At 36.9% G+C, this 26,467-nt stretch overlaps 1 protein-coding gene across 1 annotated transcript; it reads right to left on the reverse strand.

Annotated features, from left to right (window-relative positions):
* Positions 1–1,443: 1,443 nt before the first annotated feature.
* Positions 1,444–26,284, reverse strand: LOC117307186. Its single transcript, XM_033791865.1, has 3 exons — positions 26,177–26,284; positions 4,778–4,884; positions 1,444–4,381 (listed from the first exon to the last, which is right to left on the reverse strand). The coding sequence occupies exons 2-3, from the start codon at positions 4,799–4,801 to the stop codon at positions 4,043–4,045; spliced, it is 363 nt and encodes a 120-aa protein (XP_033647756.1). The 5' UTR covers positions 4,802–4,884; positions 26,177–26,284; the 3' UTR covers positions 1,444–4,042.
* Positions 26,285–26,467: the final 183 nt, after the last annotated feature.

Raw genomic sequence — 26,467 nt, forward strand, 5'->3', positions numbered from 1 at the left:
GCGGACTTGTGAAACGTCAAATTTACTGGCCCTGCTGGCTAGTCATGAATAAATTTAAAGGTAAACCCTTCACTAGCAAAGAGGAATTTGTATTGATGAGATTCATGACAAACTGTGGATCCTCTCAACTTGGGTTAATTGTTTGCGCTATAAGTGTGTGTTTTCTAATTCTGCTTGGAAAGCAAGATGACTTGCATCTATGAATAATCAGAGTTTTTACAGTTTTTATATGGCCGTGCAAACACCACTAAAAATAGCAAATGTGTAAGGACACAATGTACATTCCCTTTTGTGACTTGTTTTGTTTGGACTGACTACCATTAGACGAGCATTCGTAGTTATAGTGGGTGTTGATTCGAAATGAGTGAGTCTGTGTCCCTTGCTGTAGTAACTTCGTGTTTGACATCATTTTCAAATAGTACACCTTCATTTTAAATTGCAGCTTTGTAAATTTGTGTACATAATGTCTTTTTTATTTTTCAGTTTTTTATAACATAATTTTAAAGAAAAAATCACCCTGTACTTGTTCTGAAGAAAAAGACAAAGGTGTATGGAACAAACTGTAAATAAGCCGTTTATTTTTTAGACTGCACCAAGTCCTCATGACGCATGTGTGTTCAGTTTGTTTTTGAATGATTGAAATATATGCTAAATTAGTTTGCTTGTCTTTAGATTGTAAAGTAACAGAATAAACATTCATTTGTGGGGGGGAAAAGTAGTGATTAAGTCAAAGACTTTTTTGCATATTTCAGTCAAATGTTTTTGTTGTACAAAATAATTTAAGACGAGTGAAATAAACAAGTGACTCTATAACAAACCCCAAACTTGCCTCTGACAATTATCATGAACATCTGAAGAAAAAAGAATTGTATGCCAATCTGAAATGCATCTCCTTGGGTCCTAAAAACTCTAATGGACCATAAATGAATACTCTCCATTTCATGTTTGACCAGAAGACTTCACATCTGATACAAGTGACCGATAGTATTTTCTACAACTGTATTATTGTTTAGATGACAAATATGAGGCAAATACAAGTGTTGGCTGGAGAGCTGAGCAAAGGTTGACATCTGTGATGTCTTGGATTATGAGAAATTTTTTTGATTTTTTTGTCTCGGGTTCCCCAAACGATAGATCAGGGCGGCCTAGAATGTAATCTTTTAAAGGGCAAGGCCATTTTGCAAAGGGCACTTTGGGAAAGCTTAAAGTCTATGAGAACTTGTTGAAGGGGCACCAAGGCCAAGACCAAGGGCCGTGTAATTCCAGGCCTGTATGCTCTTGTCTGAAATATTCATTTCTAATGACTCGCGATTCTTGGTTTGAATCGGACATGGTCACATACAGGGATAAGGATTTTCAGACCTATCTAAATTCTAACTTTTGCATGTCTACCTGGAACCCAAAAAATACTTGACACAAATAAAATACACATTTAGTGCAATATCATTTGTTTCCTCTAAGTTGTTTTATCCACTACATACCTTTTATAATACACATTCATCTACTGCACATGTCTAAAGGTACTGTATAAATTTAAAAGTGGAATAAAAAAAAATCACAATTTATGAATGATAAGTCTAAGCTGCTCAAAGGATTTTTAACTAAAACGAAAACAATAATGTCCTGTAAAAAAACAACCTTTTCCTTAATACCCCCTTCCCCCAAACAAGTAAGGGTTATAAATTTGAAAAAAAATTACCTGTCCAACAATTTATGGGATACATATAAATCAACTATATTAAAGTAAAACGGAATTTGGCAAAAACATCTGTCCAATTTTTGAGTTGTAATTTTTTCTTCTTCATTGCACGTTACACAAGACTAGACTACATGTATACTAATTAAGTACTAACAAAATTGTTGGCAGATCTTTTAACTAATTGTGTATGCCACTTTTTCTATGAAGGTAAATGAAATGGGAAATGCTTTAGAGATTTCAAAATGTCGGGCATGACTTGTGAACTACTGTAGTTATTGTGCCTATAAAGTTGTCTAGATGACAGCGTACAAAACAAATGGAAGACAGTAAAATATATATCATAGAAAAGTGTACAAACATAAAAATGAAAATTGCTTCCTTTTTGATAAGGCCGCAGTTTGATCGACATTTGTTTTTAAAATAAAACATTTGTCCAGTTAGCACTTTGCAAATTACACCAATCAGATGGTACACTTGATCAAGACAGTTGAAGTACGGTTTTCAATAAATATTATTTCATTGTACAATAAGATTAAGGCTACATGGTTCAAGGTGTATGGTGCTATAACTTCTGTAGTTTCATGTCCAGTTTTAGGCTCAGACTTTTTAGAAAGAGACACAGTGGGTCAACAGACATCCATTAGGCTCTACCCCTTAATGTATTGACAAATCCTAGTGCTGTCCTGTTCCCCATTATGGCCAACTGTGAACAAACTTCTTGTTATAGCGCCCTCTTTTGAATCATTCTTCTTCACCCCATGTTAATTTCCCATATGGGGGACAGAAAATCAGATGGACAGCTACCAAATGGCACTAGGGACAATGCGCACCAGAGTGCGCAGGACAGTCTTGATCAAGGCTAGCTTTATAATGATCAAGGGCTGAGAGTCAAGTGTCCCTCCCATGCTCATGAGTGCCGTGAGGGTGGGCTTACTGGATCAGTAATTTAAGTCTGTTTCAAAACTTGTATGTGATTCTCCCATTAGCCCTAAATGAATTGAAACACTGTTTTAATGTGTCCAATGTTTTTGACAATTTGTTTTCAATACATTTGGATTTATAACAAACATGAAGTTATTACACATTCAAATTGCCAAGCTGCCGGCAACAATGTGCGGCACACAACATAATATTACAAGTCTAAAATATTATCTACAACTTTTTGTAAAAGACAACCTACTTCTATGTATTACTTAGTCATGCAAAGCTAATAATCACTTTGTTCATTGGCTTTTACCCTCACAAATTTCAGCATGATAATGATGAAAACGGGCAAGTTTAAAAACAAGAAGCACATTGGCACTTAATTATTTTGTTCCTTGGAAGCAAAACACATGTCAATATATATCACTTGTGTCTTTGTATTAATTTCTTTGCAAACAAATTAAATGCAGCAAATAATGGAACAAAGCACATTGCATCAGCAGAAATATTTGGTATATTGGAGTGAGGGTGAAGGAAAACATAATCCACCCTACATGTAAAAAAAGGGAGAGACAAAAATTTTCACCACTGAAAGCAAGAGAGGTATAAATTCATGCATTTTTTAAATTACCACCCAAAATGGCAACTTTGAATTGTTGCGTTGCTAATAATGTTCTATCTTTCTAAATTTATGACAAAGACTTTTTAGGAGCTACTGTTAATTGAAACAAAATTTATCTAACATGGCGGCTACAGAACAGTTTCAAACACGAATGATCGTCTTTGGATAAGGTTTTCCATACATCAAATTGGAAAAGGGTTAAACTTGGGCCACTTGCCTTGAAGGAAAGAAACAAACTGATTAAAATTCTTCAGTATTGGGTAATATCAGTTGATCTGTTGTATACTTATTTGCTACCGTTTGGAAAATTTAGTCAGAAAAGTTGTCTGTCTGACAAGAAATGCACCAAATGATGGTAACATTTGTTCAGTATGAAAGTTAGGCCTTTTTAGGCATTTAAATTTTGCCATCCTTGGAACCTCCTATGTCTACTGAAAAACTCCAGGGTAACTCAACACCCAATGGTCTGGACTTGATGATGGGATTGTTGCACATGCCTAGTGCCATGTCACAAGGAATGCTTTTGCCTATGCAGTAATGAATACACCAAAACCAGGCAAAACCTGGCGATAAGTTTAAGAAGGTTTTGAGTAGCTAGGGTATGAAAGTCATAAAGCTGTCACTACTGTACAACTTTGACAGGTTAGTTTTAACATCCTGCTTAAGATGTTCCCGATATATTGATAATAAGATATACTGAGAATGGAGTGTGATGAATTTCCACACAAACCAATATTTGTTTCTTCCCTGTTGATCATGCCCTTGTATCCGCCGCTGCTGATTAAGATTTATAAACCCTAACACCCTGAACGTTGAGACACCATGTTGGAGGCACACGTCTTGGGTAGCTCCAGACCCCGATGCAGGAAATTGGCCAGGTCAGCGCAGCCGCCGCAGCACGGCACAAACGCACAGACGATGGCGTACAAGATTCCGCAGAGGATCCCGATGGGCCAGCCGATGATCAGCAGTAGAATGACCCAGACAATACTCCATAGCCAGCCACAGTTTGCCATGCCTCCTGAGGAGCGGTGATACGAAGAGCTGGTTGTGGTGCGACTCGGTCCGGTGGTGCGGACGTGGGATGTCTCTGTTCGGACGGTGTGGTGGGCAGTCGGGGTGTGAGTCGTACGCTCCTGAAGTGTGAAAAAAAGTTAATATAGATGTTGGTCATTACTCTTTGTAATATTTGGCTTGCGGTAACACCATCTGTGTATCTACTTGCCAGGTAGATTTTGTTCTTTAGAGAACTGTCCTGCTTTTTAACTACTACCTGGCTGGAAGGTAGAAAATCGGCCAGGGTACTATTACTTCAGCTTATAGGACCGTTTTTATCTGCACTACACAGAGTGAGGTTTCTTCTTCACGCAGCAGGGTGGATTACAAGTCTTATTATTATTTTCCACTAAATTTTCAAGGCCAAGCAGGATATTTTAATGGCGGGAATTAGGCACAGGCAGGAAGGAAGTTAAATCTGAGTGTTGGTGAAGATATGTCTTCCCAAACTGAACCAATTCAAATGATTATCTTACCGTAACCACAACCTTAGTAGGCATTGATTGCAGTGGGTTTAGAAGGTGAACACTGTAGGAATGACACTAATCTAGTGCTAGACAACTCACAACTCTACGCACAGGATCTGTAAATTCAAAAACAAAAAAACATAGTACAAAGTTAATTCCTCATTTTTTGAGGCATCTCCCTAGTTCATTAACTCCAAACCTAATGACCTATTAGAAGGGTTTCAATCTATATTTAGCTCAAGTCTTGAAATCTACCAAAATGATTTTAGTTTTGTCAAACTAATTGTTAAATTTTCAATGTAAAGTATTTGAAAGCTCTGAATAATTTGTTTAAAATTGGTAGATGTATGAAACAACCAAGTAGTTTTCTCACTGATACATATCCCATAGGCTAGTTAGCTCCGTCGCTAAAGCATATTATACATCAACCCAGACGACGCATGTTCAAATTTCGCTTTTATAATTTTCTTTGTTCACCACCCCCCCCCCCTCTAAAAACAAAGAACAAACAAAAACCTACATGACTGGGTGGTAAAAGAAAATTGTTTTAAACACATAATTTTGTACACACAATAATTAAAGGTGATGAGATTTTCCAGGAAAGCTCTACCCAAAACCAAGGACCATGTCTCTTTAAAGACAACGGTTCCGCTCAATTAACTTTGGCTGCTTGGCAAAGTGAATTACTTCTATCCTAACTTGTCAAATGGAATCCTTCAGTCATGAATCCTACCCTCGTTCATCCTCGCTACAAGTTGGTGTGATTTCAAGAGCAGACAGTTCAGGAAATTAGATAATGTAGCTCAATGCCTTTATAATGTTATATCAACTTCCTGATCAAAAGACTGCGGGCCGTAGACACGCCATTGATAAAGGTTAACATCACAATCAAAAGTACTCTTTAGTCAGTTTAGCCACGGGGATGAAACTGGCTTACCAAATTTGGGCATGTTCTCGAGTGACATATAACAAGTGTTGTGAGGGTTCCTACCCCCCCCCCCCCTCCATCAGCCCTACCACTGGATCCGTGGTTAAACCCAGTTTGTGACTTTAATGGGGAAGTGACTTGATAGTCATTGCAACATTTTTTTAATGAATTTTACTGCAGTATCTTCCATTTAATTCCCTATTTTACAACTTGCTTTTTATTTATCAATGGACCTCAAATGCATTGACACCATCGAGCCGACGTCTTAGAGGTAAAAGCGATGATGAAACAATCAAATGCACAGATTTGTACGCGTGGCGCACATGTTTGGCCAACTAACAGCCGTTTTTTTCCCTCTAGGTGAGGGCGCCCTACTGATATGACATCATGTCCATAAAGGTCTATGTTTTCAAATCTTGGGGTTCCCCTTGCTTATTTGTGGAGTGCTGGTAAGATTATAACCCAATGGCAGCAGTCTCAGCCTAGGCCCAAATTCCCTACTCCCATTCAGAAGAATGTTTGGGTGTGACTGTGGGCAAAACCCACCTCCAAAACCCAAACCTACTGAAGAGAATGCACTCCTGACTACAAAACTCACCACATTGTCAGAAAGACGCATTCAATTGTGTGTCAAGTTTGCAAAAACGATTGAGAAAAACTTTCCCCAATGGCTGCCACCAAAGCAGTCTGATTTCCGCACACTGGGTTTTAGTGACCAATACAGGACTGTGAAATGTAGAACAGAGCGCTATCGGAAGAGTGCTCTCCCATTTTTAGTGAGACTCTTAAACCAGAATTCAATCTAGAACTGACTCTGAATTGAAATTAGAACTGTCACTTTACTGTCCTAATTTTGTTTCAATCCCTTTGTTCTATATTTTTGAATCTGATGTTGTGCAGATTCTTTAGATGAACTTGCCAGTTTGTGCCATGGATAATTTTCTCCATATTTAATTCATCCCATAAGTTTAGCTAATTTATGTTAAAGTCTCTACTTTGTGTTCCTTTTCCGCATAATTTGATTTTTTGATTGGCGTTATTTATACCATGCCACTATTGCAATTGCCAATCTCCTTCATTCTTATTTAAATTTTATAGTGGTTTAATGTTTTGTATGTTTCCCTTCAATGTATGTAATCTTGACGTTTTTACCCTGTAAATTCAATTGTAATTTAGCCTTTGGCAACAAATATTTGAATAAAATACCTTGAATTGAATTGAATTAAATTGAAGACAAATTATTAGCCCTATGGAAGAGCCTTCAAACAGTTACCATCCAAATGTTTGGACAAGAGAGAAATTGGTATTGGCCGCTTGTTTACAGTTGATAAGCAAATGTTGTTTTGGCCTCCACTTGACCCCTTTCTAGACAACCTGATATGACATGCAGCTCAGAACAATGCGCATCTACCATTCCCGCCTTATTGGGATTCAACTCCTTTGTGTACATTTTTACTCCTAAAATGGTGGACATAGGGGCTTGTATTAGTGTGCTGTTTTTTTGTGTGAAATGGGTCTACACCCATACTCTTCGCCCTTCAGATTGGACATATGTAAAGCCGTTGGTCCTGTGTGTTGTAACACATGTAAAGGAACCCAGTGCACTTATCGAAAAGAGAAGGGTTTGCCCCATACCAGTGTTTCTGATTTGATTGGCAGCATATTGCGCCACAGCACCTTCTTAACCATTACATGGTGCTATAAAGGAATAGGTCTCATACTTTAAATATTGAGTGCTTTGATACGAACCTTGAGATGTGATAAAGCGTTATCTAAGAACCTAGTTCTATTATTATTATTCAAAGTCAACCAACTTCCTGTACATTCTGTTGGGACTTCAGGGTTAATGGATAATTAATACAGGATTTATGGCTATTTATTTTCATAATTGCTGTCAATATTTTCAGATGGAATGGCTTTTTGAATACAATGCCAAAATCAAAAACTAATACAAAACTTGTCAGTTTCCCCATTAAATTAACTTGTTTGTTCCTCAATAAACCGCATTTATTTCCTTTCCTCAACATTGACACACCCATATTTGTAGAAGGAACGTGGCATCACGACAATAAATCCCAGTTTGGTTAAAAAGGGGGGCAGGGCATTGGAGGTAACACTGCCACAGGGATGGTACAAACTTCTGTAAAGAATTAATTATAAATGCCTATCTTTTTGTTTACAAAACGCATAGAAAACCAAAAAATGTCCGACACCCCTCCAAGGTTTTAGCCGGATTTGGTGTTAAAATGGGCGCCAAATTTGCAGGAAATTTTACAAGCTGGAGACCCAAATTTTTCACTTGCAATATATATGATAGATAAAACAGGGTGTGTAAAACAAATTTAACACAAAAGTCACCCATACACCTCTCTCGCTTACACCTTTCCCCCTCTTCTTTTAACCTCTATTTTTTTACCCTGATCAAAGAAGCACCCCTTACAACAAGCAAACTATCCCATGGGAAAACAAATAAAAATAGCGACACATAAGTCGTCCTGTTAGACCTCTTTTAATTATCACGTTGTCAAAATATTATTCAATACAAACCTAGAGAACAATTGTTTGTATCAGTTGCTACTCAAAAGTTTTCTTTAATTGCCACTCAATTCATGTGTTGGTACACAAAACATGTTCATTTTCAAAATGGCAACATTGATGGATAAAATCATTCCCTAACAACATGCTAATTTAAAATGGTCAATTCACATTTGTTTATTCGTGTTAAATTAAAATAAAATCAAAATTATTTCACCATTAAACCATATTTTACTCTAAATAAGGTAATAGCCACTACTTTACAATACCCTGTATCATTTAATCTCCTGTCACATGGGCATTAAACAAAACAAAAGTAATGAACTGAACGAACAAATCTCAACCAAGAATTCCCTTCCGTGCAGCCATTTAAAGAAATTATTGCTCAACAATGAGAAATAGTGTTCAACAAAAAGCTACAATTTATCTTATTGACAAACCCTTTTTGGTACCAATATTGTGATAAGGCACAGTGTTCAAGATTATTGAAAAACAAAATATGCGTACTTGACAAATACCAATCAACATTGAAAAGAAAAGGCCACTAATGTTGACCTCCGAAACTCGACAATTCATAACTTTATGTCCAACTCATGTTTAACTAAGTAGCTCCTACCATATGTAAACCATTACAAGTATGTAAGATAACTTGTTCTCTTCTGAGGTTTGGTTGTGTGAAAACAATATTTAACAATCTTTGGATGGTTTTTGAAAAAAAAAATTCCACATGAACGCAAAGATCTTTTGCGTGTATTGTCTGTAATGCATCACGCTTTCATAGAAGCACTTTCTTTGTAAAATTTTATAATTTGTTTTGTTTTAATTATTGCGCATTCTTTGTGTAGGCCTACACTCTTGATTTAATAAAAATTACACATCTTTTGATAAAAAAAATTACTTTTTTCATGCAACACATTTCAGAACCATACCTTGGGTTGATTTCACAAAGAGTTAGGACTAGTCCCTCGGGAGATATTAAAACGTCAGGACAGTAACTTGTCCCTAACTCGAGATAAGACTAGTCTTAACTCTTTGTGAAATTGAACCCTTGTTATTTAACCTTTTTATACAAAGCAAAATAAACACACAGATCTTTAAATGTTTAAAATATTTAAAAAGTCGTAAAAACACATCACTCACATTTTACACTGACTGTAACAGTGTTTTGGATAAAAGAAAACTGCAACACTGTTAAAATCCCTCCCTTTTTGATCTTCTTAAACAATTAGCACAAAATATTTGTGTTTTTTTACCCAAGAAGTTTTATGCACAGAATTCTTATGCACAAATTGTCCTATTTTTCAGATAGGCATAGAAGCTTTTTTGAAGACAGGCAAACACAAGCTTGTAAGCACCAGAACTGGCTTCCTTATTAAAGGCACTGTACATGTTTGGTAATTGTCAAAGACCAGTGTTATCACTTGGTGTATCTCATCATAAGCATAAAATAACAACCCTGTGAAAATTTGGGCTAAGTTGGTCATCGAAGTTGCGAGAAAATGATGCCGAAGAAAAAACACCCTTGTTGGACAAATTTGTGTGCTTTCAGATAGGAATAAAAGACTTCTAGCTTCAGAGGGAGTCGTTTCCCACAAAGTTTTATACTATCAAAAGCTCTCCAATGCTCGTGACCAAGTCAGTTTTTAAGTTAATATTTGTTTTGAGTAATTACCAAACGTATACCTTCCCTTTAAAAAGTATTTTTGTTGTTTTTATATATTAGGCCTAGTTGTGGAAATTTGATGAGACATTTTTTAGTTAAGCTTGAAATCCTCAGGGATCAGTGGTTCTGAAATAATTGTGAATACTTGAGTGTGCAATTGTTGTGGAGTTGGCTTTGTTGGGCTTTAGTTTTCTAGAACTATTTCTCATTTGCATTAACTAGTTGTGGTCTGCAATATGTCTATTTCTGCTGGTCTCAAGAACTGCTTCTGGTCTGCAGAATTGTTTCTGGTCTGCAGAATTGTTTCTGGTCTGCAAAACCTTTTCTATGAAGAACTGTTTATTGTCTGAAGAACTAAATCTGACCTGAAGAGCTGTTTTTGGTACACTAAGTCGGTTTTGTTGGGCTTAGTTTTGTAGAACTATTTCTGTTCTGCAGAACTATTTGTGGCATGAAGAACTGTTTCTCAAAACAACTGTTTATGGCCTGAAGAACTGTTTCTGGTCAGCAGAACTGTTTCTAACCTGCCGAACTGTTTTTGGTACACTGATAACAACCATGAGTTGGTATGATGGCCAAGCATAACTAAAGTCCTTCCTGAATCGAAGCTTCATCATTAGTCCCCAATAATTACTTTTCTGATGACCAACACTCAAATGAGCTCGTTCACGTTAGGGTGAAATGACCTTGCCCCTTCAGGAATTATGCCTAAGGGTTTAAATCACAGTCAACGAAACAACGAAAACCAAAACTTGTTAGACCCGCACCATGCATTCTCGCTTCCTTTTCTCCACTCTCTCTATTTACAAGCCTCTCCATTTTCTCTCTAACTGCAAAGTGGCTTCATCCCAACGATGTTCTCGGCAATGGTCTGGGGCAGCATCACGACCTTCTGCAGCGCCTCGATGATGTCCTTCAAGAAGCTCATGCAGACGGCGAAAGGCATGAGGCAGATCCACAGCCAAGCCACAAAGAAGGCGATCGGCCAGCCCAAGAAGATGAGGATGAGGATCCAGAGTATTGCCCAGAGAATTCCTGCACCGCCTCCTGCCATCTTGGACGTCTGTTAATGATTACTGAGTAAAAGTGTTGGAACTTTGGTTGGATCAGAGAGAGATGTCTTTAGTCTGAATTGAATAGGCTGATGTCAGATGCTTTTTATTCCTGGACAATACAATGAAAAGAGAAAGAAAAAAAAGGTTTAAACTTCCTATTGTAGATACAAAAATTGGACAATAATGAAAGGCTTTGTAAAAAAAAAATTATTTTGTTGTGATCATAATTTATTCAATATCCATTACAAAGGGATAAAACTGATGCTTTTTGGAAAATTGTAATGGCGGCGGGAAATTAACAAAATGTAAACAAAAAATCATCCTAACTTGCCTGATGTATAAATATTCAATTGCACATGTGCAATAAAACTGCTTGAAAAACTCAATTAATTTGTGAAAACTCAGAACAGAATTTGCACATTAAATATAAGCCAACTCAACTAATATGAAAAATTCACTTTAAATATTGAAAGAAAAAAAAATCCTGCTGATACAATAATTTTCCAAGGAAAATGGGAAATTGTTACATTACTGATAATCAATTTTCTTCATTTTAAATATGAATGATTAACAGCAATATCAATAATCTGATGCATTATCCAAAAGGATAAATACAAACTAAAATAATTTATTTCATGTTCAATCATAAATTTATTATAATTTCTAGTACAGACATTGCTTACGCCTGGCTGGCCGTACCAGAAATCAAAACATACACACTCTACTTATGCTGGTCGAACAAGTACCACCAATTCAATGTAAACATTAAAGACTTATCAGCATTATGTATTTAGGTCATGTCTGATCTGAACGAGGGCAATCTAATCAAGCATGAAGGAACAAAGTAAGACCATGGAGGAAGGAAAAGACCATGGAGCCATAAACTAGATCATAAGACGCTATAGTAAGAATCTATAAAAGCATTTCAAAGCGTGCATGCATGGACATACAACGCGGTGTATTGTAAATGCACAATTCTAGTTCTACAAGCAATTCCTTTTAATTGAGAATTTTTATATTGACTGACAAACGAATGCCTGGGCCAACTCGGCCCCAATTTCATTAAATGTGTTTACAATGCACACATTTGCTAAGCAAGGGCAGAATCTTGTTTGAATGGCAAAATTTGCTGATTAATGGGTTGTAAACCATATCTTTCCACTGTGCCATGGTTGCACACTGAATAATTCTTAATTAAAACCCCATCGAGGAAAGACTGGTCTGACAGGGTAGTTTCAATAACAAAAACTGCGGACATTTAGACTTGGCCTTGCTGCCTGTAAATCAACGTTGTCTATACCATAAGCTGACAATATTTTAATACTTTTAAATGTGAGAATACAGTCCAGTCTTGAGTAATACACTGCAATGGAATTTACTCTGGTACAAAATGACCTTGCCCTTTCAGGAAGGAAATTTCAGATATAAGTGCCTGCCTGGCTGTCGCTATGGACTCATTGTGGAGGGACTGCCCGGAGGGTTCTTTTAAGGGGAAGGCAGTCCCCCTGTCACCATACCAAGTATAAATTGTCCAAACCAAAAGACTACAATTCTCTACGTTACCACATTTAGTAGCTACACTTCGTGCTTCATTCTTGAAAGGGCAAGGGCACCAAGGTGTTTGCTTTGTTGTAAAGGGCACCTCTAATGAGGAAAGTACAGTAAATTATCCATTGGAACATTTCAAGGGGCAACACGGCAATGACCAGGGGCAACAGCGTCAATTGCCTCCATGAAGCATCAGGTATGCCCACCGCCATGGAGGTACAACTGGTCAATACCGCAAATTCAAGACAGAAAAACATGTTGTAGCCAAGTCATTTTTTCTCTCAAGTCAAGTTAAGTCGCAAGTCATCTTTGCTCAAGTTAAGTGTCTTTTGCTCAAGTCAAGTCAAGTCAAAAGTCATTTTTGCTAAAGTCTAGTCAAGTCGCAAGTCAGTGAAATTGGACGCTGGACTCGAGTCTGACTCGAGTCCAAGTCACCGACTTGGTCAACAACACTGAAAAATACTGAATGCATGAATGAATAAAGACCGTACTTAAATACATTCAAAAGCATTACAAATACAGTATGTATGTTCTTGACAAGTACAGTCTTTTTCACAAAAATATAAACTGCATTTACCTTTAAGAAGAAGATATTGTAATGCAACAATCTCACAACCAATCTATCCACAAGCAGGCATTTTTTAAGACTGAAATACATGTATACACACACTCTCGCTGGTGATCACTGTGTAATTGCGTCCCTATAGCAACTCCCAGCTAGACTCCTATTCCTGTATCTAGGCTACCTGGAAAACACCTAACAATTCTGTCCTCGTCGTCGAGCATGCATTCAAACCAACCATCTGTGTTTCTGCCATTGTGTCCATGACCTTGTACCATTCATGATGCTTCAGGGTATGGCAACTCACACAATACTTTTATTTGGGTTTCAATTTTGTTTCTGTCCTGTTTTTTTTTCTTCTGTCAATAGGGTTGATAGCCCAATCGCCCCCTCAGTTATTGGGTGATGGTGTAAAGTTGGGTAGACAAGCGTGACTAAATCAAGGCAAAATGTAAAGCTATAATCAATATGTCAGGTATGCTGTGTTTGGATTGGGTCAATACAAATTTTAAATACAGTCTGTTTTTGAGCTAAATAATGTACAATCAATAGACAAAGGGTTCCCCCTTGTTTGTCTGTGGTCCTCCCGGAACCCCTTTGATGGCATCCATCTTGTGCACAATTTCCCTAAATGGTTTGTTTACTACTTAAGTTTTATATATAGCGTACTTAAAATCTACCAATAAGGTATTCAAAGAGCTTGAACTTGAACAAAGAGAAATATTTAAAGGCACTGGACACTATTTAAACCACTGCCAGTATTCAGTGTTAAGTTCTGAAAAATATGCCTGCTGTTAGTTTGTTTGTGATGGTTGACAAATTGTAATCATCTTCCAAAAAACCAATGATGCAATATGGTTTTTTTTTTTTATTATGCAGAATGCACATTTAATTCCCTGTTAAATTACAGTGAATACGTGTTATTTTTAACAAAGTGTAGATTCATGGCAACTAAAGGGTGACGAATGTGGGCAGACTGAAACAGACACATTGTACTTGATACGTGTGCCATATGCTACAATTCACGCCTCTTTGATTTAATAGCGCATTAAACAGACAAAATTAGAATCTATATTTATTGGAAGAGGGTATAAAATATAAAATGTCAGTCATCCGTATAGGATTTCACTTTAACAGCAGAAATTGTGCATATACTTTCAAGAACAACTTCAATATCTGCAGCGCTGCAAATAGTTATTTGCATCTTACAATCACAGAGATTTTGTACAGCAATCAGGGAGAAATTTAGGATTTCATTCAACTCATGAAAAAAATGGAAATAGTGGTTTATATTCAGGGAGCTCTCTGCAGAATCAGGGAGAGTTGGCGCAGCTCTGTAGCATACCAAAAACTATTATTATTAGCAAAAAAAGTTAGCACATAATAAGTCTTGCTTCCCAGTATGGGTTTACAGCAAACATATTGCCATAGGAATCCATACTTCTGTGACGGTTTTCCAGCTTAGTTTTGCTGTTTTGCAAATTATTTCTTTAGTGCTTAAGAAATTATTTGCAAAACCTGATCAGGTTGTCTGCCAACAAGCTTTTTGAAATTCACAAACACGACAAATTACTCTGATTTTGCCACAGCAACGGAAGCTATTATATAAAACTTGTATTTCAGGTCCACGATTACCTTATGAGGAACAATATACAGCCACAAAACAGGTCAAGCTGTAAAACGACCATTTCTTCAATAAAAACACATCCATTTTGTGTACAACTGTAACCATATGCATTTATAATTTTTGCCAAATAATATGAACAGTCTACATACCAGCTAGTATCTCTACACTTAATGATTTCACCAATGTAACGCTTGTGACTACACAAGTATATCCAAGCCGAAAGGTGGGGTCCAACACAGCAGATGTTCAGTGCATAGCAACCAGCTGCTACAATCATCAAATAACGTCGTCTGATAAACGCACAATGTCAGTGAATGCCCGAGAACTTTTTACGAGTCCATGGTATACTATCAGATTGACACTACTCAAACGAGCCCATGGAAACAGACCACCACATGATCAACACACCTTTTCTTTATATCTGTTGATATTGAGTTTGGGTTAGCCGTATTTACTATGCAAATTAGTGCCAAAGTAATAAAGTTAGGTCTGGGTTTGAAACTAGGAGCTTGGTGTACACCACATTGGAATGTGTTCTGAACAATCCAACAGCTCGATAAATGGTTTAAACTGTAAAGGATTGTTTAAACTCCACACAGAGCATGTTTGTGTAGACCCATCCATTAAGAGTTTATAGACTACATGTGCCAGTACAATTGCCTGAAAGACAACATTTGGTCAGTACATTGTGTACTCAATGGATTGAACACTTAACTTTTTAAATAGAATACAATACTTGCAGGGTTGGGGTTTACTTCTAGTTGAACATTTTGGGGTTAGCAATTGACCAATTCTTTTTCGTCATCATAACCACAATTCCCAGCATGTAAAACTCCCTAAAGTACCTCATCGTCCAAAAAACCTAATGAGAATATTAAAATTATGTTTCTAGGGGTGGATTTCACAAAGGTAGTCCTAACTTAGGACTAGTCCTAACTTAGGACTAGTCCTAGGCAATGCTAATAGATAGGACTAGTCCTAATATCAATGTGTCTGTGTACAATGTACACAGGATGGAATGAGGTACTGTTGAGTTTCAATGTCAAGCTTCATAATGAGCAGAGTATCATTGAAGGGGCAAGAATGTACTCAAGGTCTAGTATTACATTAACGGACAAGGAACATTATTCATAGAGTTGGACTAAAAACTGTTGCAATGATATGCATATCAATTAATGTGTATCACTTATAATTTGCATCATATCGTAATTTGCATCATGTCGAGCACAAGTTGATTTACAAACATTAAGTGAAAATACAAATTAAAGGCCCTGATACTCAAAGAGCAACTTCGCATTCTTTCGCAAACATGTGAGGCTTCATACTTGAGAGGGCAGGAGGGCAGTTTCTCATTGGTAAGGGGCAGTTGAATGAAGAAAAGATAGGAACTTATTCAAGAAGCCCTAAGGCAATGACTTGAGACATGAAGGCAATGACTTGGGACACCAAGGCAATGAATGAGTATACGGAGACTGGCAATAACTTGGGGCAAATATGAGGCAATGACTCGGGGCAAGGAGGCAATGACTTGGGGCAAGTAGCAGGTAATGACTAAGGTATGGACGCAATGAACTAGGGCAGAGAGGCAATGACTTGGGACACCAAGGCAATGACTGAGTATACGGAGACTGGCAATAACTTGGGGCAAATATGAGGCAATGACTCGGGGCAAAGAGGCAATGACTTGGGGCAAGTAGCAGGTAATGACTAAGGTATGGACGCAATGAACTTTGGCAGAGAGGCAATGACTATGGACACCATGGCAATGACTTGGTGTTCAAAGATAATGAAATTGGGCCAAGAGGCAATGAATTGGGGCAAAGAAGAAATTAATTTGGGCACAGAGGCAATGTCTTGGGGCACAGAGGCAATGTACCTGCATCTGTGCCTCTTTGGAAGTATCAGGCCTATAAAAACAAACCACCATATTCACCATCACATAAACATGACCTTAGTTCGATCATTTTGTAAAGGGTTGGGGGACTGGTTTCCATGTTCGTATCAAAGTTGATGAAATTAACACTAATTCCTGCTGATAGCCCTAAAAATATTGTTCGATAACACAGTTTAGGAAGACCTGTGTTCCATTGGATAGTATTTTCAAAATATCTGAGCCTTGCAATGTATAACTTGTATGACACTATGCAACTGTCCCCTTATTAAAATTCCTATGAGAAGTCTCCCAAGTTTAATATTGACTTGATATTGCTGAATTTGATCGTCATGCTCTATTGAGACATCTGGATGCCTCATTTCCCACATCTCTCATATCATCCTATCCCACAGTCCTGTATGGATCCTTAGGTACCTGTACCTCCTACTCTGATGACTGTATGATTATGAAGATGATGCTCTCCATCTGTGCCTTGTTAATTATTAGTCACCATTCCATAAATAATCATCATCCCACTTATCATAAATATAACGTCCTTGAGTATTCTACTCCAATTGCAAAGATGAGCAACATAGTTAGAAAGTAATAGCTAACTCATTTGTTACTTTTATAATACCCAAGTGCTGGGGGACACTTATACCCAGATTGGGAAACCCTTCTACCTATCTCCCAAAGGGTACCCAATTGGGAATTTATCTTAATTAGAGGCTTTGGCTATAGCTGTGCCTCAAAGCACTTTCGACAAAACAGTGAGAAAAAAAACTTTTTAAAAATTACACAAGTTTTAAAACTAAAAAAAAGAAAAAACCCATGCTAGATTTCGAAATAATATAGCCTACATCCTAAAACAATATGTGGAAAAAGGGAAACAAAATAAGTTGAGCAATAACAGATTATCAAAAAAGTGGTGTGAGATAGATAATAAAGAGCTTTAATATCGTGTGCTGTATGACCCCAAAAAACACAACAATTGCTTACTGAAAATTATCAATTCTGGCTAAAGGGCCAGTGTTTTTATCTGGCCACTCTGCCAAAACTTTATTGGGGGTCTACACAAAACAGTTGATAACCTAAAATACTGTCCTGTCTGTATACACATTGTCATCAAAGGATTACAATGCGACAGTATATACTTAAGGATTAGAATGAAAACACCACCTTGACATATCTAACTGACAGAATAATTAATTACTCTTTTATGTTTAGTTATTTTGTTTACATTGGATTTATCAACGGGTTTGGTTAACATTAGATCTGAAGTCAGTCACTTTAATTGGTACTAACTGCTATTGTTTGATTATTTTTGTTTGTTTTAGGGGGTATTGTTATAGTTAAAGTTGGGCACAACAGATGTTCCCGAGGGCACCCGCCCCCAATCCACTGGACCCCAAAATGTTCCACTCGACATTACTAATTGTGCCAAAGTATGGGGGCAATCCTTCACATAAGCGTTTTTAACTTTCCGTGGGTCAACTGAAACAGCCCATGTGCATGCCCTGAGTAGTTGAATAGTTATCCATTGCAATTAGAAAGTTTTTTCAATACCAGTCTGACTTAATCTGTATTCAATCATAAATGTGTACATTTTATACCTTTTTTATTATTTTTTTTTTCCCCAGAAAATACTGGATTGTTCCCCTAAAATAAATATGATTTTTAACTCAAAAACCCCCCAACCCATACATGAATTCACCTTAAAAACTCGTCAATAGTTTTTGTGTAAAAAAGTAGTACTTCTATAATATGATATTTTTCAGTTTTCAATCGGATATTGTTCTTAGTAATATTTTAACAAGCTTGCATAAATTTTGACAAGCCTGTGTACTATATGTGAAATATTTATTGAAATAAAATGCGTCTATTGATAACGGGACTAATCTCAAAAATAGTTTGGACATATTGAAAATGTAGCTGTTGTCATAGAAGTAGAGTAAGGTCACACCCAGTAAATATGATACCTTCAATTACACCAACCCCCAAGATCGCATTAGTTATGCAACCTCCAAAGGACGCTCAGGTTCATTCAAGGAAACAACGCCCCAAGAAGCTCACATGCAACAGTGCAAGACCGATCCCTCAGTGAGAGTACATATGTTTATGAGTCTGATTCATATGTCACCATCCAGCATGTATGAAAGGCCAACCAACCTGAAGCCTAATTGACCTAGAACACTGAACAGACATATATCAGGCCACCACTAGTAATACTGCCGATCATTTTCCTGCAAGTGTAACAGTGGATCGTTGTAGATGTACAACACACACTATTGAAAATCTCATCATAGACAGTACTTCCAAGTTGCTTAAACAGACCAAACGCGTATTTTTTGTATGAATGGCCAGAAAAAAACTTGTGTAGTACATTCGGAGGGGCAAAAGGCCAAGACCAGGGCAACACAGGCCATGGCCTCCATTGCCTCCCGCCAGTTGCCTCCAGCCAGGTTTCCAGGCCTGCTTTGGATTTAAGGAACCCGAGTGCTAAATTTGCATTTTAAGTTTTATAAAACAGTGAGTTAGACATTGCTTTCACGTAGATATGGCAGACGGGTCCAAATTACTGACCCCTCCTCTCTCAAACGCCATTATGCATACCTTTACATTGAAGTTGACTCTCTCGATGATTAGAAAACACTATCAGCAGAGTTATTTGCAGGTCAAGTTATATAAATTATGTCATCTGCCTTTGGGGGGAAAGTGAGTGGTTTTACCCAGTTGACCCATAACTAATTTGTAAATTTATTGATGCAGAATTAGGTTAAAAGATTCTCTGGAGCTGGAGGCATGGGAATTAAGAAGAATTACCCTCGTTCTGCACTTTTCAACACGATGTCTGTAGCATTATATTTCAATTCTAGAGTAGTTGACAATATTTTGACAATCAACACCAACAACCATATCATGTAGAATCTAGACTAGCAAGGTCACCAATTGAATGGCATGGTTTAAAGGCACTGCAGCCTATATCACACAATGCTATAGGATTAATTCTACCTCCAGTTAAGAAGGGGGAAGAGCAACTCGTCCTAGCTTGGGTTCAATGGGTCCTAACGTCTATGGATACAGAACTTAACTCATTTTAAGTTCTAAGATTAATTCTAAGTTAGGAAGAGTTTGGTGAAATTGACGGCTGGACACTTTTGGTGATTGTCAAAGCCAGTACTCTCACTTGATGCAACAAAACTGTGAAAATTTTGACTCAATTGGTCATCAAAGATGCAAGAGACGAATTTGTGTGCTTTCAGATGGCTAATGCTTCAGGCATGAAGTCTTTTAATTTGAATGAAAAATTACCTCTTTCTCAAAAACTATGTTACTTCAGAGGGAGCCAATTTATGCTATCAACAGCTCTCCGTTGCTCAAAACAAAGTAAGGTTTTATGCTTTAATTTATTTTGAGTAATTACCAATAGTGTCAAGTGCCTTTAAGCCACATGAAAAAAAGGAAGAGAAGAAAGAACTCTTTCTGTTTTTCCTGGTTGGAAAATGAAGAGCCTCTTTCACCTTGCTTGATATCAATCATCATCAGGGCAAGTCATCAGACAGTGGATCATTATAATAATTACAGTCACAGTGAGTGGGGGAAGAATACAGCAGTAGACTGGGGCTTGCCACTGTAAATATACAGTTGTTGTGTCTATAAAACAAACATAGGTTCAACTTGGGCCCAATTTCATAAAGCCTGTAAGCATAAAAATTTGCTTAGCATGACATTTATTCCTTGATAAAAACAGGATTACCAACCAAATTTCCACGTGATTTTCAGGATAAGCAAATAACAGTCAGCTGTATCAAGCAATATGCAACAAATGGAAATTTGGTTTGTAGTCCTGTTTTTATAAAGGAATAAGTTTCATGCTAAGCACATTTTGTGCTTACAGGATTTATGAAATTGGGCCCTGATGGCTTTCTGCTCACCTAGGAGTTCTAAGCTAAAAGACAAAGTATACCTTTGGTTTGTAGCACTGTTTGATAGTTTTAGAATCCTGTGTAAATGTAGATGTATAGAATAAAACTAACATCTGAAACTTTTCTTTTATTCAATGGTTTCGCAAACTGTTGTTGGCTAGTCACGTATTATTAGGAGACTGAAAAAGACTGGAGCTTGCTACAAAAAGCATTTCGAATAACCAAAACTGGTACTTTTCAAAAAAAGCATCAGATGAAAAGTTTTAACTAGTGAACAATTTTTCTGTATTTCAACCCATATAAAGCCTCAAGGCCTTTACATTGAAACAAATTTAAGGTATGTTATTTTATGATAGGACTCTCCAAAGGTTGATTGTTATACTGAGCCTTGAAGGAACATTGGTCACCCTTCCACAAGGTTCTTTTTTTTTTTTGTTCTCAAATACCACCCTGGCAGACTTAAATGTGATTGATCTTTAGTGGAGGCCAGTGAGAGGGAAAGAGGGGCGCATGGCATATTTCCTGTGCCTCATTGTAACTTGCAATAAGACTCAACATAAACATCTGGGCACTTCTATCAAAAAAAACCTTCTTCACTCAAACAGGGAATGGTTTCATCCGGCACTTTTGCATAGCTAAGTTCTTTTGCATATTCTTTGTGCACACAGAATACTAATATTGAGCTAGAGCAAATAATTTTTTTTAGTATTAATTACTGATACGATTTGAGAAGCATTACCAAGGGAAATGTTCACAATAAAACCATCTTAACAGTTAAGCATTCCACTGATTGACGAAATTGAAGTAGAATCTGTAGACCTAGTGCGTTTAAAACAGTTTATAAAGTTTCAACAAGGCATATTTTCTTTTGAGAAAATTCCCTTTAAAAGCTGTGTATGCTCTTGGCTTCAACAGCAATCTAATAACAGCCAAATTTGAGCTGTTTCATGTTACTGAGCATGGGGTTAAAGATCAAAAGGGAGAAATGCCAGAAAAAAACAAGACTGCCTGACTGAAACAGTCTTTGTAGATCTTGAAGTCTTTTTGAACTTTCACCTGTGACCAGAACCGAGAATGCATTTTGGGGCAAGCTTAAAGATAGTGCCCATGACTTCTTTGAATCATAAGAAACGGTGACAGGTGCGTAGGAGTAGACACTGTCAGAACAAGTAGGAAAAGTTCAAGGTTACTGTTGTTTTAAGCTTTTGTTGAAGTTCAGACACTAAAATAATACTATGTATTTTACGTTAATCCGTGCCTTCCCAAAGGCCTGCTGTGCTAAGTTATGATTTTTGCAGGAACTGATTACAAAAAATTATCCCTTAACAGTGGACGCTGGCCCAGATTTATACATGCTTTGCCTCCATTGGCCTATAAATCCGTTATTCTGCCAGCATTACCTTTGACTAATCTTTACTGTGACTGATCTTTGGCTGAACTACCCTCTCAATTCACAAAGCCAGCGTGCCAATACACACAACTTGGGAGAACCCTGCTATCTAATTATCGGAATTAAAAACTTTTTTAAAAGAACAAGTTTTCAGAAACCAAAACTCGGAAGCAAGTTAATAGAAAGACTACCTTAGCCTAATACTTCATTGGGGCATATCAGACCCGTAGCCTCACTGTCCATAACTCATTTACTAGAGTGTCATGGCCGAGTGGTTAAGAGCATCGAATTCAAGTTCTGGTGCTGATTCACCGGAGTGTGGGTTCGAATCCCGGTCGTGACACTTGTGTCCTTGAGCAAGATACTTTACTATAATTGCTTCTCTTCACCCAGGGGTATAAATGGGTACCTGCGAGGGTAGAGGTTGTTAATGTGTATGAAAAAGCCACAAGCGCCTTACAGGCAGCTCAGGGCTGTATACTCCCAAGGGAGCTGAGAAACATTACAGGGATGTTATTGGCCTCATGACCAGGGCACTAATGTAAAGAGCATTGATACGGTTATTGTGAAATGCGCTATATAAGAATTTGTTATTATTATTATTATTATTACTGTATTTGATCTAGAAAGATTCAAAGAGAAATGTCCATACCCCTTACTAGCTCTTAACTTCTGAGTAAAACAAAACCAAAGGATCAGCCCTGAGAAATAACCATAATTTAAAGACATACATACGTGACTGTATAAATCTGTATCTTAATGCAATGTAGACAGGATGAGTTCCCAGCAGACAGTGTGTAATAAAGCAAGAAGCATACCAGGTATATATAATATACAACAAAATCTCAATGCACCAACACTGGCACCACAACTCTCTCACACTCCAATTTGATAGCAATTTGATCTGCTCCAATGCAAACATACAATAAAAAGTTCTACTAACCTAACCCTAGAAATACCAAACAGGTTTCAAGGCTGTGTGTTCTATTATTGTGTAATGCATAGAGAAGGTCCTTGGTGTAATGTAGAGGCTTTCTAATTCTGGCATCTGGATCATTCTAATCAATTTTCCTTGCTGTATAATATTAATAAGGTGACTCATTTTGTTTTTTCTTGGTTTTTTTTCGGCCATGGGTTTTCATGAAAGATAGGGAAAATTTTACTTAATCATCCTACTTTTCAACCTAGATAAATACATAATTCATTGAGAATATTAACTGCCATGTTTTCATGAAAATAAAGTCCACATTTTCATAGAAAAGATTTGTATAACATGGAAAAGGTTTCAATGTATGCTTTGTAACTGAAGACACCAAGTCATTTTGGTACGAAGAACATGATTAATGATTAATGGTAAAACTATTATCTCAACACTTATTTGAAAACTGTTTTCTCAATTAATTACTGAGATTCAATCAACTCATGAAATGTTTTGCCACATAATTTTACTTTATTTTTGAATCTTTTCTCATGGGAATCTTTAAGAAACATTTGAAGGACATCTAATTTAATTTTTTCAAAAACCAATGATGGCCCCTCCCTTTAATTGTTTTGTGTCATAACATTTATAAATAATTGTGATTATGAAAAATGCACAAATTTTCCCACCAAAAAAGTAGCAAACACAATGAATTATTTCCTGTTTCCATTAATCATACCTGTATAACATTTGACATCAGGTAGTAGTTGTACAGTGTATATTGTATGACAGCGCCAATCTGTTTACACCCTGCCCTGGTTCTCTACTGTAATTGAGCAGACATCACATGATGTCTACCACATGATCACAAAGCTGAATCTATTATTCCATAAATGATTACACATATCCAGTACGCTTCAACATAAATCAAAATACTTTAAAGTACGGTATAAAATGCAGGTTGGTTTATCGAAAAGAAAAATTGTACAAGTGTAGGAATGTAGGTGATGACCAAAGTTCATCAATAATAAATACCAGACACCAGTCATACAAAGACTCTGGATTTGAATGTAATGTAAATTTACATTTCCAGCCATGATATTTGGTCCCTGGGAAAAAAAAGTATAAATGCTTTATTGACACTTGGAAGGACTGACATCCATGTACACATGGTGTACATTTCAGGCATTTTAATCAAAAATGTTCAGATTTCCCAAAAGGCAAAACAAGAAAATAAGAAAACGGACTAAAGTAGGAAGACATTTTTAAAAACAGTTTCCTTTACAGTCTATTTTAAGGAGCAAGGTCAAAATCATTTAACTTATTATTTGGCATAAATTAAAAAGAACATCCCTTTTAAAAGGGATATTCTTTTATTTTATGCCAAAGTTTGAAAAAAACTTACAATAGATGTAGGCCTAGGTATTTTCTTTGAACCTTTACGTGTGACAATATAATGAAGATGAAACTTTTTCAGGCTCATTTGTACACATCCTGATGGCAAGTAGGCCTACAAGCAATTATAAAAAAGGATTTCCTTTACTGTACATTCAATTTCTAGAACTTATAAAATGTCATAACAAAAAACTGAAACAGGTCATGCTGCCTTATAAAAGCATAAAACAAAAGAATAACTTACCTTCAGAAAAGTTGTCCGCTTTCCGTACACCTATAATCCTCCAAAAGGTACAACAGCCAACAAGTTGCTGTTCTTTGTATGAAGACTGAGTGAACAATATGAATATGGCCACAGGTCTACTCAGTTTGACTACTAGACTGTAGTGTAGGTATAAAGTTCAGACCTTGCTTAGGTAATTTTGCAACTCATATCAGACTGTGATGTCATCAGTGTCAGAATGCTTCCTGTGTGATGTCCTGTACAACCCTTTGCTCTTTGGTACAAATTGACTGCAGATTTAACCACCAGCCAAAAGCCAGAGAAAAACTCCATCCAAAGTGATGCAATGCGGGTGAAGCACAACTCTGCCCCCTCCCCTTCCCTCCTGAGTCCCTCCCCCGTTCACAGACAAGATCCCCTCATCCAAAATATTTGATTTGTTGAGATTTTACTGAGAGAATTGTAAGATAATTAAGTGTTTTGTTCCATAACACGAAAACAAAACCCAAATCCATGATCAATTCATACTTCTAAAGAGAATGGAGTAGGCTATTTTCTGAAAATTAATGGGCTTTCTCAAAAGTTTTAACCAGTTTAGTATTTAAAGAGAGTCTGTATTGCTTCTACCTAGTAAGACAAAACACAAAAAACATATTTACATAAAAAATAAAAAAATAAAAAAGATAATGATGGTAGAGTCCATTGAATTATTACTGGCTGAAAGGATGCAGGTTTTGAGAAATTAATTAGTGAAACAATTTCACAAATTTAACTTTTTGTATCAGGGAGATAACAAGTGTTTTCAACCTTCACAGTTAGTAGGGATGCATTTCACTGGCTATTAAAAGACAAAGAAGACTTTACAACAAATATTTCAGAGTTTTGTTTATATTTTTTAGGTGCGCTCTTAAAAACTTTTCTTAGATGTTGAACTTTTCTACAAGTCCAAAACAACTCTGACAAAGCCCATCAAATAAGTGCCTAAACATGTGTTCAATGTTCAATGATGTATTCACAATGTGTGCACATGGTGGTGTTGGTTTTGAATTGTTGTGTTCTGCAGATCAACAACAGGAAGTCTACACTGACAGATCGAGTACAATGTCATAGACATATCGCGTAACTGTAATTCTAGATGAGGTCAACATGATTGAAAAACCCAATGTTGCAACGGAACAAACATCAACATTTCTAAAAACAAACTCCATTTGTCTATGAAGATTAATCGAAAGAACTAACAAAAATTCCATGTTCAAACTTCCCAGTAGGAATTGCACTTGTAGGGTCGAAACAGCAAAACAAAAATACTCCACAAAACGGCATATTTGGTGGTCCTTGTTTGAAAAAAAGTAGGAATAAACATAGAAATAAACTGTGGTATGAGAGAGAACGATTTGCATGGATGGATGGACGTTGTTAATGTTAGAACTGAATTAAAGTTCATTTTAAACCATCTTTTAGATTAATTTTGTTCCCATATCAGCCCACCGATGTTAATAAATATTACCATGCGATACGCGCGGGCGATATTCAATGAGCGACCACGGAATGCAAGGCATTTGGGCTGGGTGTGGGACCGGGGATCTAGCGATAGACGGCGATCAAGCGATGATCGGTTGTACGCCACTTCCGAACATTGCTGTTGTTTACAACGGAAATGAACAAAGGCTAAGCCTTTTTGCCAAGTAGATCGGACAACTTGATCCTAAATAGTAAATACTTCAATGGATTAGATCAGATTAACGGTCTAGATGTAACACTTACCCGAACTTGATCAACACTCACTCAGTAGCATCAGCTGTCACATTGATTGGTGCATAGATTAGAAAAAACTCGAGTGGATAGGGTAGGGAGTTGTGCGGGAATCGGGTGCATCCAAATGGTAATAATAAACAAAATGAAATTTAGTAAAAAGTAATCACAAGAGGGCGCTATTTCAAAAACTTTTTCTGCGCACTTCTTAATTAAAAAAACATCATTAATCCGTTCAGCAGAATCATGTCCTAGATCAGTGGCAGAATGGGTATTCCTTCCAACTTTCGAAGCATTAATTAA

Source organism: Asterias rubens, chromosome 1, assembly GCF_902459465.1.
Source record: "Asterias rubens chromosome 1, eAstRub1.3, whole genome shotgun sequence".
Lineage (NCBI taxonomy): Eukaryota > Metazoa > Echinodermata > Asteroidea > Forcipulatida > Asteriidae > Asterias > Asterias rubens.

Excerpts from the sequence above, each read along its gene's own strand:
- LOC117307186 (XM_033791865.1), bottom strand. The coding sequence starts at position 4,801 with ATGCCTACTAAGGTTGTGGTTACG. Across the intron at positions 4,382-4,777 it reads CTACTAAGGTTGTGGTTACG|GAGCGTACGACTCACACCCC; the intron begins GTAAGATAATCA and ends TTCACACTTCAG.